Here is a 15625-nt window from a genome sequence, read left to right as displayed (position 1 = left end):
GTGGGGGAGGGGGAGGGGGGAGGGGGAAGGGAAAGGAAAGGAAACAAAACAAAACAAACAAAACAAAAAACCTCCCAAACTCTCGCATATACTTTAGAATCATATGAAATGATTCCTATCTCAGAATATAATTATTTTTCTTTCTTTTGTAGAGCTGGAAATTGAGTCCAGAGACTTGTGAATGTAGGCAAGGTTCTATCCCTGAGCTGACTCTAAGGTTTCTTAAAGGTTTTGTTTGTTTGAGACAGTCTTACTGAGCCCAGGCTGACCTCCAGAATTCATAATCCTCCTGTTGAGGATCAGCCTCTGGATAACTGGGATTACAAGCATGCACCAACAGGACAAGGATAGCCTTGAACTTTGGAGTCTCCTGCCTCTCCTCCCAAGTGCTAGAATTACAGGCCTGTACCACCATACCTGCTTTATTAGGTGCTGAGAATTGAACCCATGGTTTACTGAATCCTAGGCAAGCACTCTACTGAGCTACATCCCCAGCTACCTCTCTCACTTGAAGTCAGAACCTAGAATCACCTTTATTGCCCCATTAGCAATATTAATATAAAGAACATCACCTACACTAGTAACTAAAGAACTAATACGTATAACTGATGAGTAGACTATAAAACAAGAATTTTAGCTTGCATAAGCTCTAATCTAGAAAACCATATAAAACATCTCCAAAAACCAAACTGATAGCAGCTAAATTCCACCCTCCACAGCTTGCATCAATCAACATTCACGTTTGTTAAGGAAAAATACAGCCACTTAACACTTTTGAAAGTCATTAGATTGTCTACTATCAAGGAGAGCTATAGAACATATTTGTGAATAACATCCCAAATAGTAAATATATTCAAAGCTCAGAAAGTAAACAGCTACATTTTTTCCTATCAGTTTAGTGATTAATATAATTCAGATGCAAGAATTATTGCTCAGAAAAGCAAGAAACATGACTCTTTTTTCTTGTAGAGTTAAGTGATGACTATGCTTGTTCCTTGATAGAATAACTTTTTGCTTTTCAATTGGATGGTATTTCCTCAGCCATGACAATGATAGTAGATGTTAGCCTGTTAAGTAACTTAAGAACCAGTCTAACACCACTTCTTCCATGGCTTCCACCTTTGCCAAAAAGAAGCTTGTTTATTTAAGCCACATTTAACAGAGACAAGCCAAATTCAAAGTGGACTGACCAATGACATGGCCACCTCTGAATAGAGGCCTTTGCCATACACCTAGCAAAGCTTTACCCTTCTAGGATGACTAGATGTTTGGGGCAGTTCTAGATGAACTGATGCCCTATGATACCTTTTAAAAAATTATGAGTAGTATATCAGAAAACCAGGAATGGTGACATACACCTGAAAGCCTAGCACTTGAGGTGAGGTGAGGGTGGCTGAGCAGGCAAATGGCTGTGAGTCTGAGACCAGCCAGGGGGAACACAGTAAATACCAGATGATTCTCTTAACCAAAGGAGTCAGGTTCCTGAACCTTTGCTTGGGTCATCTGTGCACTTCTTTGTACAGCGCAGTTTTCTAAGAACCTCTCACCTCTGGTATCTGGCCCTGTTCCTCACCTTCTACCATCGCTCAGATGATAGCAGATCAAGCTGGCCTTTCATCAGCAAAAATCCCCACTGCTGCTACATTTCCTCTTATTAATCTTTCATCCACTGACTCCAACTTTGCTCCTTAGCTATGAATTCTCAATTGTCCATGCTGTTTTTGGAGTTAAATCCATTCTCCTTTTGTCACTGTAAAATCTCACCCACAGTAATGGTCTCTATGCCCATAGCACTGAATAAAGTCTGCTTTACTGTACTTTTAAAAATGTCACAGAGCTGGAGAGATGGATCAGCAGTTAAGAGCACTGACTGCTCTTGCAGAGGACCCAGGTTCAAATCCCAGCATCCATATGGCAGCTGATAACTGTCCATAACTCCAGTTCCAGGGGATCTTTCTGTCCTTTGCGGCCACTGCACGACACAGGTGCACTTACATACATGCAGGCAATATATTCATACACATAAAATAAAAATAAATAAGTAAAATAAATAAATCTAAAAATGTCACAGAATGGGGCTGAAGGTTAAAGAGACCTGCTGCTCTTGTGGAGAAGCAGAGTTCAATTCCCAGCACCTACATAGTGGGTATCAACCGTCCCTAACTCCAGTTCCAGGGGCTCCAACGCCTTCTTCTGACCTCCATGGGCATTGCGCACAGGTGCACTTACATACATACAGGCAATAAACTCATACACATAAAATAAAAACAATAAATATTTTTTTAAATGTCACAGAATATTTTTTTTCACTAGGGGATATCACTGGTTACCTTGGTGGCTTTTTGAAAATGGAAAAGGGGGCCCTGGTTGGGGTACAGCTTAGTGGCAGAGTACATGTTAACCATGCACAAAATCTGGGGTTCAATCCCTAGCACTCCAGCTCCAAAACTGGCACACTCCTGATTCCAAGACAATAAAATGAATGCAAGGCTTCACTTGGAACTTACAGCCTCCATAACTACACACAGCAGCACCAGGTTCAATTTCATTCCTTTACTTCTCTGGCCACCATCCCTTGAAAGCAATATACCCTGATGTTACTAATTCCAGTGCCAGATGTTACTAATTCCACAGGAAGTACACACAAAATCTTAAACTTTTCAGCTACTCATAAGCCTCAGTCACTGCCAAAGTGGAGAAACTGGAAGGAGGTAACATTTTTTTTAATATAAAAAAGATGATTACAACATGTACCTGGTTATTTTTCTAAATCCTAACAGTCTGGATAATTTGAGAAGGTGTGATAATGATCCTTAAGAGCTAGACACAAAACTGTTTTGTGTAGAAACATCAAAATTCACCAGCACCTCCTTTCCTTAACTACACCAGTGAAGATTTAAAGCATTAGGATAAGCACTTTAGAAATTAGATTCAAGTACTTTTTCACTCTAGAAGAGCTAGGTAGCAGGCCTGGGAGTAGCTCAGTGGAAGAGCACTATCCCAGATTTCATAAGGCCCTGAGTTTGAAAAGTAAAGACAAAAGGATGGGGTGGGGGGCTGGGTAACTAAAATAGAGGGGTGGGGAGACAGAGTATGAAATATCAGGCAAGCTACAGATGCTACTGCTATCAACTACATATACTTCACTACTTCTAATAAACCAAAAGCACTTGGGAGGCAGAGGCAGGGAGAACTCTGTGTTCAAGGCCAGCCAGGGCTACATAGTGAGACCCTGTCTCAAAAAACCAAACAAAAAACCTAGTAAAGATTCTGTATGCAAAACTGAACCACCTATGCTCTTGTCTCTGGTTAGATTAAATAATTGTTCAAGTTGGAATTCAGTAGTAGAATGGGCCTCTAAATAATAAAGCATATATTATTCTTAAAGATTTTTATTACTTTTAATTCTGTCTGTGTGTGGTTATGTACACAAGAGTGCAGGCGCTTGCAGGCCAGAGGTAGCAGATACCATGAAGCTGGGGTTATAGGAAGTTGTGAACCACGTGATATAGGTAATGGGAACTGAACTCAGGTCCTTTACAAGAGCAGTACACATTCTTAGCCACTGAGCCATCTCTTTAGCCCAATAACATTATTCGTAACAATTTCCCCAAAGCCTATAAATAGGAACCAGAACGACTCTTTACGGTATTAACATACTAGCTCTGTCATCTCTGATCACTTGGGGAACATCTAAGCAAAAATCAATGCAAATTAGATCAAGTATGAACATCTGAGGCACTGAAGCGCAAAAGAGACGGCCTTGTCCATAAAGTCAGGCTTTGTATCTAGAGAGCCAGAGAAAAGTATGTGACTTAATTGCCAGCTGTCCCAAGCAGCATGCTTGGCCTTGAGGTATTACTTAACCACTATGACACAGTGAATTACAAAGACCACATGGAAATACAGACAGACAGGGAGCTCTGTAAGTAAAAACTACTTCGTATTATGCCAAAGTGAAGCAGCTGCTAAGGTCAAAGGCCTACGATAAATATGCATAAAGGAACAGGAAACGATAAAGTAAAAGTAAGGGGTTGCGGGGGGAGTCCCCCAACTCAACAATTTGGTTTTGGTTCTGCCTTGTTTGCTTTTCTTGAGACGAGGTCTTGTTATATAGCCCATGATGGCCTCAAACTCATGATTATTCTGCCTCTGCTGCCCTAGCACTGGGATCACAGAAGTGTGCCATCATGCTTGGCTGACTTTGTTTTTAAAATGAAAACATGTTTCCCAGTGAAATGACCTCTCTTTTTGTACATGTACATGCCAGGTTATGTAAAATCATCGGTATAAAACTGTGTGAAACATAATTGAAACCAAATGTTTACATCAAGCTTCCAATTCTCTTCAATAACATTAATATATAATCTCATAATATATTCTAAGTATTCTAATATATTTCATTTTTAGAAAATAAAAAACTACAGATTCTCTGGTTTCCTAGGCAACCAAAAGAATTCTGAAAGCGACTAATATGCCCAAGGGCATACTATATTCTAAAGATATACGATAGAGCTCATAGTCAAAGTTTCAAACAAGCATTTTAAAATTTCTACACAATCACTTGGTGCAAGAGCTCAAGTACCACCTTTAATCCCAGCACTCAGGAGGCAGAAGCAAGAGGATCTTTGTGAATTTCAGGCCAGCCTGGTCTACATAGGAAGTTCCAAGTCAGCCAGGGGCACCATAGTGAGCCCTGTCTCAACAAACAAACAAAACCAAAAAACAAAACAAAAGTCTGACTTTGTTATTTAGCAGCATTTAGCAGCAGGTTACTTTTGCCAGCAAGATAACTTTCTTCATTTAAACTAAATAGAAGAAAAAAGAGAAACTGCTGTTAGGGATGTTACAAGGCTAAAAATAAATAATCTGTGCAACACAGTTAGATAATGTGTTACAAGGTACACAGAGAACACTCACTAGAAGGGCATTTATTTAAAGGGATTTGGTAATTTAAATAATCACACGAACTCATTAAGATCCACAAGTCCTTGGAAGGTTAGAAGCAAAGACCTAAAATAGAATGATATAGAGAAGGAATGCCAAACCAAGCCAGGAAAGACAGCAGCAAGACAAAGGAGCTCTTACTAATGAACTTCATTCAGAAGCCTTATATGAATGAAGCCACTCCAAAATGAAGGCAGTACCTATGTCACCAGGAGCTAGAAGAGGATTCCTTAGAACTACAAAGTAACTGATAATTACAAAGTTCACCAGACTCAAATGACAGAACAGACTCAGAAGAACAGAATGAAACTTTTAAGATGAGAAAAACATGGGGACTGAGAAAACCTATTCATTTTATAATGCATTTAGAAAAACAAATGATACATTCTATTTACTATCATATATCTGTATATCCAGGTGGCCTTACCTCTAGGTTTGATAGGTTTTATTGTCAACTTGACACAACCTGGAGTCATGTGGGAAATGGGAAAACCTTAATTAATGAATTTTCCAGATCAGATTGGCCTATGGCCATATTTATGAAACTGTCTTCACTGATGATTGGTGTAGAAGGAAGGGCCCAGCCCACTGTTGGTAGCACCTTCCCCAGGCAGGTGGACCTGAGCTATATAAGAAAACTATCTGAGCATGATCCAGAGAGTGCACCAATAAGCAGTATTCCTGTATGGCTCCTACCTCCAGGTTCTTGCCTTGAGTTCCTGCCCTAACTTCCCTCAATGATGGATTTTGATCTGGAAGTGTAAGATAAATATACCATACCTGCCCCAGTTGCTTTTGCTCAGTGTTTTATCACAACCACAGAATGAAACTAGAACAGTCTATCCAATTGCTGTCTGGCATGGTGGCCCACACCAATAATCCTGGCAGTTGGGAGGTTGAGGCAGTAGAATTATTAGGATTTTGAGGCCAGACTAGGCTAGAGTGGAACCCTGTTTCAAAAGCGGGGGGAGGGAGATGGAGAGAAGGAGAGGAGGAGGGACAGAAAGAGAGAGAGGAAGGGAGGGAGAGGAAAAAGAGGGAAGGAGGGAGGGAAAGAAGGAGATAGAATCAACTTTTCAAAGGAAGGTGTGTCCTTAAGTGAAAGAATTAGTGGACAACAGATGGTGGTATACACATGGACACAATTTGGGATATTTGGGAGGTTGAAGGGAGGAGATTACAAGTTTGAAGCAGCTTTGGCTACCTGGTGAAACCCTATCTCAAAAACAAATACTAAAAAAAAAGAAGAAAAAAAAAACCCCAGCAAAGCTGATTCATTACTAATGCTGTTTAACTACTACTAACCAGTCTATTTCTGTCTAAAAGTCTCCAAAGTCTCTGATTTTCTTTTCCTCCTTTTAAAAGATTTTTATTTCATATTTGAGCATTTATAAGGTACACTCATAGGTACTTACTGAATCCATCTACCATTAGAAAACAAATAAGATAAGCACCAAACTCCCACCCTATGTCATTTTATTTAATTATATCAGGCATCTAAATTATAGTGAGAGTATTCAGGTCACAGCAAGGATTGCATAAGTTCATTTTTAAAAAGTCATTTATTTGAAGCCCAACCAATTTGCTTGGGTGATAAAATGTTATCTTTTGTTTTGCTTTATTTGTGGTTTTAATCCTTCTGCCTCAGCAGAATTGTATAATCATTGAAAAATTAATTACAAAGAAGAATTTACTAATATATTCAAGAGTTAATGTGAGAAACTATTCACGGGAAAATATTTTCTCAAAACAAAATAGCAACATGAAGGGATTAAAAAAAAAATCCCAAAGCCAGAAATTTTTCACTTAGGAATTATGCTTCTATTTTCCCATTGGACCAAGTAAAAAGCACAGGGAATCATGAATCTCCCCATAAGCACAACCCATTTTTCGTGCTCATGTATTTATTAAAAGGAAAATAATCATTCTCTGTAGGGACATAATGGGTATTCATTTTGTGAACCTTCAACTTTTTGTCAGCTGTCTCATTTGCGATGGTAATAATTACCATCAATGGTAAATTTCACTTCCATTTCTTTTTCTCTTCCTTGTTTGACTTTACTTTTTTCTTTTGTTAAGTCTTTACTATCTTGCCAAAATATAACTGGAGCAAAGACTGAAAGCACTTTAACTGCTGGTACTACTGAATCTTGTAAAAACTTGCAAGTACAAAAGAGTGAATGAGAAGAACAAATCAGATACATATACTTGTTCCCAACAGGTCTGTTCCAGTTGACAGTTAAAAAAAAAAGTTGTAAAACTGTGAATCACAAGTGTCTGTTTCTTGTGCTATTCAGATCAAAGAACAAATGCCCAAGAAGCTACAGTATCACTTTAAAAGTCTTCACTGTGAGGGCTGGGGATGTAGTTTGGCGGTAAAGCATGTGAGAGGCCCTCAGCTTGACCACCACCCCCCCCCCAAATAAAAAGAAGAAAAGAAGGAAGCAAAGAAACAGATCAAAGGTGCTGAAGACATATTTTCAGAAATCATCTAGGCATATCTGGAGGCACAGACATACAGACACAATGAAAACTAAATATTTAAAAAATATAAGCTGGGCATGGTGGTACATGCCTTTAATCTTTAATCTCAAGTATTAGAAAGTGCATGCATATAATTCATTTAAATTAGTTATACTAAGAAACTTTGGGGTAGGACAAGAACAAAAGAGGACTTTTTTTTTGTGTGTGTGTGTGTCTTTTTTGAGACAGGGTCTCCTTGTAGCCCCAGCTGTCCTGGAACTCACTATATAGACCAGGGTGGCCTCGAACTCACAGAGATCCGCCTGCCTCTGCCTCCCAAGTGCTGGGATTAAAGGCGTGCGCCACCATGCCCGGCTAAGAGGACACGCTTAGACTTGAGCAAAATAGTACCAGATACTTACAATATGCAAAAGTTTTAACACATCCACAAATCTGTAAAACAAAGCAAACAAAAAATGTTTAAAATGAGCTGATTGGGAAAATAAAACAAAAAACCAAAACAACATCTTCTGAACTATGAAGCTGATACCTACACTTTCTCTGAGCTCATGATCTCCTTGGCAATAAGATGAACTTTACTTTTCATTCCAGTATCTTCATCCTGTAGAAAAGAGAGCATTGAGAAAGCAGGAACTCACAGAAGGACAGTGGAGCCACACTATGAGTATGGCAGTTCTGATCCTCAGTCTCCTACCAGTACACGTCCAGAGGACACAACACCTCAAGGGCAAATGCAGAAAATGAGATGAGATGACAAGCCACGACACAGAAGTAGCTGAGGGCAATCAGGAATGGGATTGGTGGACAGTTTTCATTTTTTCATCCACTTCTTAGTCTGAACATTAACCCTAATCAGGGACAAAAACTGTACATGTCTGGGGGAAAAAATGAAGATAACTTGGCAAAAGCTTTCAGCATTTAGGTGGGTTTGTTGTTTCCAAGGGAGCAAACAAAAGGAGTTTCCTTTTCTATTCTCTGAAAGATCTGAAAACACGATTCCTCAGTGAAGAAGAAAATGCAGTAAACATGGAAAAAGTAATTAAAACATTTTAAGATATTTCATTGAAGGGCTGGAGAGATGGCTCAGTGGTTAAGAGCACTGACTGCTCTTGCAAAGGACCCAGGTTCTAGTCCCAGCATCCACATGGGGGCTACAAACCATCCTTAACTCCAGTTCCAGGGGAATCCAAAGCCCTCTTCTGACCTTCACAGCATTGCACAACATGGGTGCACTTACATACATGTACACAATATACTTGTGCACATAAAATGAAAATATTTTTTTAAAGTTGTTTAAAAAAAAGATATTTCATTGAAGATGAAAATTACAGTTGCTATCAGATTGAGGAGAGTGCTTGCTCAGCATAGAGGGCCTTGGGTTTAATCCCCAGCATGGCATGGTACAACACAACACATACACACAATAGTAAAACTAATTAATTAAAATTAAAAAGAAATTTCTGCTACCATTAAGCAGAAAATGCTCTGATACTTTTGTAAAATAAACATCAGACTCAGTTTTATAGAGGTTTTTTTTGCATCCTTGCCAGATTGGCAGCACCAGAACAGAGCTATTTTGTGCTGCTCCAGACACAACTGGGCAAGGAAATGCATAAAAACTCAGCATGGCAATCCAATAGTTATTCATTAATGAAATGCCACAGGAAACAACAAATAATGGTAGTAAGGTCTCTAAGAAGCACTCCCTCCCTCCCTCCCTCCTTGCCTCCTTCCTTTTGGGCCTTGGACAAGCTAAGTAAATGCTCCACCAATGAACTTTTTCACCTGGCTCCAGAATTTGGTCAGAATCAAGATATAAAATAAATGCAGTTTAACAATGAATGAACGTTCCTTAAAATTCCTGAAAATTATATTTTAATACTATTTAAAACATGCTTGTTTGTTGATTATATACCTTAAAGTCCTTTTATTTATTTAACTAAGCATAGGTGATGTCCAAGCGAACAAACCAGGTAATGGTTCCCGAACTTTGGCTTTGATAAGTTTTGTTTCATTTTTAAAATATTTTTTATTGAGCCTTTGTACATTTCATACAACAGGTCTTAATCAAATTTAGACACTCTCCCCCACATACATCCCGCCCTCCCCCGGAACTCATGTATTTTCGCATACATGTTAGGTTTCATCAGGTCAAGCATTTGTACCCATATGTCCTTTGGTGTAAGTTCATCCACTGGAGTCTAGTCAGATCATCTAGAGATCTTAAGGAAGGTTTACTTTCCCTCAATCAGCAGTAATCAGTTTTCCAACAATTCCCAGGTTAGGGCTGGCCTGCCGCCCATTTCCCTTACTCCACTTTGGGCTCTTGTCTGACTGAGCTGGCATGGGTCTTGTGCTCGACACCACCATTGCCGCAAGTTCACATGAGAAAGCTGCCAAAGGCCTGAAAGCCTCTGTTTCCCTATGTTCATGGACCAACTCTGGCTGTTAAATCTTTCTGACCCCTCTTCTGCAGTGGACCCTGAGCCATGGGTGGGTGAAGTTTAATATAGGAGTCTATCCAAGGACACATACTCTGCAGTTGTTTCATTTTGGAGACAGTGTCTGGCTCTTGTGGCCCAGGCAGGCCTCAACCCACAATCCTCCTGCCTCAGACTCCTGAGTCCTGAGATTACAGGCATGAACAACCATACCTAGCACGGAAGTTTCTTTAGTATATTTAGATTTAGAACTTTGTTTTTTTGTTTTCTGCTTTGCTGAGGACTGAACTTGGAGGCCTTGCACCTGCTAGAAATGCTGTACCAGGCAGGGAGTTAAATACCCAGCCTTCTGAATCTGGAATTTATTATTAGCATAGTCACTTCTGTGTTCATGGGAGTCAGAGATATAGGGGAGATCTTTATTTTGGATTTATTTTTTAAATTACTTTAGCGAACCATTAGATCTTAAATAGGAGACCAAGTCAGAAGAGTGAAAAAGTTCAAACAGCAAATATATAAAGTAAGTACTGGCCTAGAGCAGATCCACTGGCAATAGGATTTAAGGTTGCTTATTAGAAGAATTCAGGGGATGGGTAGTTCAATAGAAGGATGCTTGCCTGGTATGCACCATGCTAGGCATGGATTCAGTTCCCAGCAATGCACCAAAAAGGGGGAAGAATTAGAAAGAAAACCAAGATTTCCCAATACCTAACCTAACAATTATTGTATTCAGGACTTGGAGAGATGGCTCGGTTGGTAAAGTGCTTGCTGTGTAAGCCAGAGGACCTGAATTTAGATCCCCAGAACCCATATAATAAAGCTAGATGTGGCATTGTGCACCTATGACCTGATATGACCTGAGTGCTATGGAGGTGGAAACAGGATCATCCCTGGGGTTTGCTGGGTGACCTGTCCCACTGAAATGGTGAGCTCCAGGTTCAGGGAAAGACTGTCTCAAAAATTAAGGTGGAGAGAAACTGAGGAAGGTATCTGATGTCAACCTCTGGCCTACACACACACACACACACACACACACACACACACACACACACACAAATGAATAAATAAAAATTTAAAATTATTGCCAGGCATGGTGGCGCATGCCTTTAATCCCAGCACTTGGGACGCAGAGGCAGTCGGATCTTTGTGATTTCAAGGCCAGCCTGGTCTACATAATGAGTTCCAAGACAGGTGTTGGGGCTACAGGGAGACCCTGTCTCAAAAAGACAAAAAAAAAAAATTTAAATTATTGTTACTAAATCATGTTTCAACTTGTGGTAGTAAAGGTATGTCCTCTTGACAGTCACTGCTAAACATACACCCAATATAACTATTTTCCTACCAAGATTTGACAAATCCAAACATTCTGTAATATTTGCATATTATTTTGTGAAGCAATTTGTTAAATATATAAAATTCTCTTCTTTATTCTCCAGAAATGTTCACTATTTAAAAATAAATAAATCAGGGTCTCATGTAGCTCAGGCTGGACTCAAATTGCTATATATAGCAGAGAAGCAGAGACTGGCCTCAAATTCCTGATTCTTGGGGCTGGAGAGATGGCTCAGTGTTTAAGAGCACTGGCTGCTCTTGTAGAGGACCCAGGTTCAGATTCTAGGACCCACATGGCAGCTAACAACCATCCTTAACTCCAGTTCCAGGGGATCTGACACCCTCTTCTGGCCTCCATAGGCACTGCATGACATGATACACTTAAATACACGCAGCCTAGAAAACTCATACATATAAAATAAAAACTTAAATTAAAAAACAATTCCTGGCTGTCTCTCTAATCCCAGAGGCAGCCCAGTGGTTTGATTGCCCCCCCCCAATAAACTACTGTCCCCCATGCAGTTGTCTTGGTCGGTGGTCTTTGCTGCATGCTTCCATACATTATGGATGGCTGTTAGCTGCCATGTGGGTGTTGGGATTTGAACCCGAGTCTTCTGCAAGAGTAGCCAGTGCTCTTAGCCACTGAGCCATCTCTCCAGTCCCCTAACAAAGATTTAACCATATACTTGATTTGCCTTTAAAAACACTGGGGGAAAGATTTGGGTTTCTATGACTTGCCCATCTCACTGGTAATGCCTTACAAAGTGTTGTAGATCTGGGAACTGAGTAATCTGAACTGAGAAGGAACTTTGAGTCATAAAGATATACTTCCTGATATGTACCCTCATTTAGCAACTTTCTTTATCAAAAAATAAAGATATATTAAAATACTCATCATAAGAAAAATTTTTAAAAATTCCTGATCTTACCTTTTGTCCTTAAATACTGGAATTACAGGTGTGTGTCATCACACCTGCCTATGACCACCAATACCACAACTTTCCTGTATTTATCCCTTTCATGTTTTCTTACTTTATTGCCAAAGAGTCTGTATGCAATAGCCTTCCCACCAATATAAAGACAGTTCTGCCAAAAGTATTCAAGGAAGGCTACAACCCAACCATTTATGAAAATCTTTAAAAAGCAACTGATTACTAATTCGCAGTACATAAAAGTGCATTCTAATTGGCCTAGCATGTTCCACCTTGTTCCTTTTCTTTAGCTCTCAGATTCAATCGTTAAAGGGACAATTATGAAATTGACTTCTATTTCCATTCACATTCCACTTTTTTAAGGTAGGTTGTTGAGTGACTGAGACAAACAGCATGCATAATTTTTGTTCTATTTCACTCCAACCACTCACCTTTAACTATGTTTTTAACAGAAAGACAGATGCATAGCTAACATTCCCCAGGGTGCATAATCTGATCTTGCAGTCTGGGTATCAGTCATGCACTAATGAATGACTGGGACTGCATACGTGTTTACACACACACACACACACACACACACACACACACACAGGGTGGGGGAGAACTGATGTTTTGAATACTTAGCAAATCAGTGTATTTCTAATACAATGTATTTCTCTTTACTATCTTTAACTACAAAGTTTAAGCTTATGAAATATAGTATATATCTTTTAAGATCATTAAATGGCTGAGAGTAATCTCAGTGATGCATAGCATGTTTGAGACCCTGGGTTTGATTCCTAGAACTTCCCTTCCCAAAACCTACCTCCCCCTTAAAAAAAAAATCCAAGTATAATTTCTTCTTGGGATTTGTCTTTTATTTCCTTTCCTCTTCTTAAAACTTCCCTATCATTGGGACTCTACTCTTCTTCAGGACCTTGTTCTGCTAGAGCCTGGATTACAGAGAACTACAGAGAGTTGGTCACTCTGTAATTATAAAAATATGCTATCCCCAGGCAAAAAGCATGGTTCTACTACAAGTGACAAAAGTACAAAGACTGGAAACTGTATTTGTACATCACAATCTGAAAAGGAACTAGTATTCAGAATAAATAAAAACTGTGATAACTCAATACAACTCAAATAGTTCAGAAATGAGAAAAGATGTAAATAGATATTTCATCCAAGAAGACCTAAGAATGACCAATAAATGTGTTTTGACATAATTAGTTATTAGGAAAATGCAAGTTAAAAACCACAATGAGATTCAGTTTCACACCCACAAAATGGCTATAATTCAAAAGGAAAATCAAGTCAGGCACAGTGTCACATGTGTGTAAGGCAGGAGGATCAAGAGATGAAGGCCAGCCTGGACTACACAATGAAATCCTGTCTCATAACAAACAAGTAGCCAGGCATGACGGTGCATGTCTTTGATCTCAGCACTAAGGAAGGAAAGGCAGGTGGGTCTCTATGAGTTCAGAGCTAGCCTTGTCTACATAGGGAGTGCCAGACCAGCAAGGATACATACTGAGACCTGTCTCAAAACAAAACAAGCGAAAACATAGAAACAGTAAGTGCTGGCTTATAATCGCACTGCTAGGGGGCAGAGGCAGGAGGATCTTGAATTCTAAGTCAGACTGGACTCTGCGGTGAGACACTGTCTTGAAAAACAAAACCAAGAAGTTGTTGACAAGGACCTAGAAATACTAGAACCTTATATACTGCTGGTAGGCATGAAATCCCTTACATTACATATATACTTGATTTGGAGTTTCCATAGTCTCTTTAATATCACAGAGTATAGAATTTATATCTTTTTATAATGTTTTAAATTATTTATTTACCTTTTGTATACACATACACACATGTGCATGTGGATGTTGGAGGACAACTTGGGGGAGCCAGTTTTCTCCTTCTACCATGTGGGTCCTGAGATAAAGTCAAGTCATCCAGCTTGGCGGCAAGCATCTTTACCCACTGGGCCATTTTGCTGGCCCATGTCTCTTATCCTTCTTATCCTGAGCTTGTTTAAAGGAAAGAGTCAGTGGTGTATTTATGCCATCATTGTAAAATGTGAAGCTAGTAGCTGATTTTTTTTACTTTTGATAACAAAGTTGCTAAGAAAAACAGCTCCACTGCAGCCAATTCAGTGCTTTGCAGCTGAGCTGACATTAATGATCATAAGAATCACAAGCTCATCTTACAGTTCAGATTCCAAGGTAACTATTTTGGAAATTCTGAATCAACAGATCTGAGATGAAGGGCAAATATGAGCAAATTAAATTTATATATATATATCATATATGTGTATGAAAATATCATAATGAAGCTGGTTGTGGTGGCACACACCTTTAATCCCAGCACTTGGAAGGCAGAGGCAGGTAGATCTCTCTGAGTTCAAGACCAGGTTGGTCTACATAGTGAGTTCTAGGTCAGCTGGGGCTATAGGGAGATGCAGTCTCAAAAATACCAAAAGAAAAAAGAAAAAGAAATTATAATGAAATCTATTATTTTGTATGCTAAGTAGAAAAAAAATATATTTCAAAGAAAAAAAAAAGATAGCCCAACCTTCAAAAAGTAAGCAAAGGAACAATAACCATGTAGATACAGTATTACAACTATGAACCTGCTGACCATATGAGACCATAATCAAGCAGAGCATGAAATCAGGAAGATTTCACAGAGTAACATACTAGATGACCTTCCATTACTCTTTGAACACTCCATAACTATACTTGCATATCTCCAAGTACATGCTCTGACACATTGATCACAGAATTGGAAAAACAAAGAAACAAAAGCTGCAAAGTTGTCTTCGACTCCAGCCTCCAGGCTCGGTAACCTTCCTTGTTCCCAGCACAGGGAAAGCGCTCTGAAGTCTGCTTATAAAACTGAAGAAAGACTACCATCCTCAGGCCTCTTGGGGTAAGTCTATAGCGCAACTCTCGCGCCGGGACTCCCTAAGGCATATTCACTCTTCCATCCCTCCCGCCGTTCTATACTCCTAGTTTGGGCCCTGCGCCATTCCTAGTCTTGGGGCCCCAGACACCTGGGGAACCAATACTGCTTCCTGATCCTTCTCACCCAGACCAACTCAGTCCCTTTCTTGGGCTCCAGGAGCACCGCTTCTGGTCCTGGCCCCGCCCTCACCCCTCTCTGCTTCCCTGGGCCAGCACCACCAGCTAACTCTCCTAGCCTGCACTACCATCCTCAGGCCTCTTGGGGTAAGTCTACAGCGCAACTCTCAGCGCCGGGACTCCCTAAGCCACATTCACCCTTCCATCCCCGCCCCCCCCTTCTATACTCCTAGTTTGGGCCCTGCGCCATTCCTAGTCTTGGGGCCCCAGACACCTGGGGAAACAATACTGCTTCCTGATCCTTCTCACCCAGACCAACTCAGTCCCTTTCTTGGGCTCCAGGAGCACTGCTTCTGGTCCTGGCCCCGCCCTCACCTCTATTTGCTTCTCTGGGCCTGCACCACCGGCTAACTCTCCTAGCCTGCACTAC

General features: G+C 40.1%; 1 protein-coding gene across 2 annotated transcripts in view; it reads right to left on the bottom strand.

The window, feature by feature from the left end:
• The window catches only part of Fgd6 (FYVE, RhoGEF and PH domain containing 6), a 132171-nt gene that overhangs the window by 51569 nt on the left and 64977 nt on the right, over nucleotides 1-15625 (bottom strand). For both annotated transcript variants that reach the window (XM_029563092.1, XM_008832077.3), the window contains exons 4-5: nucleotides 7965-8032; nucleotides 7833-7863 (exon numbers count right to left, since the gene is read on the bottom strand). In XM_029563092.1, the coding sequence (XP_029418952.1) occupies nucleotides 7833-7863; nucleotides 7965-8032 (99 nt within the window). The remainder of the gene's footprint in view (nucleotides 1-7832; nucleotides 7864-7964; nucleotides 8033-15625) is intronic.

This window comes from Nannospalax galili, unplaced genomic scaffold (assembly GCF_000622305.1).
Source record: "Nannospalax galili isolate Female #2095 unplaced genomic scaffold, S.galili_v1.0 scaffold734, whole genome shotgun sequence".
Taxonomy (NCBI): Eukaryota; Metazoa; Chordata; class Mammalia; order Rodentia; family Spalacidae; genus Nannospalax; species Nannospalax galili.
This window is presented reverse-complemented; position numbering and strand designations above follow the sequence as displayed.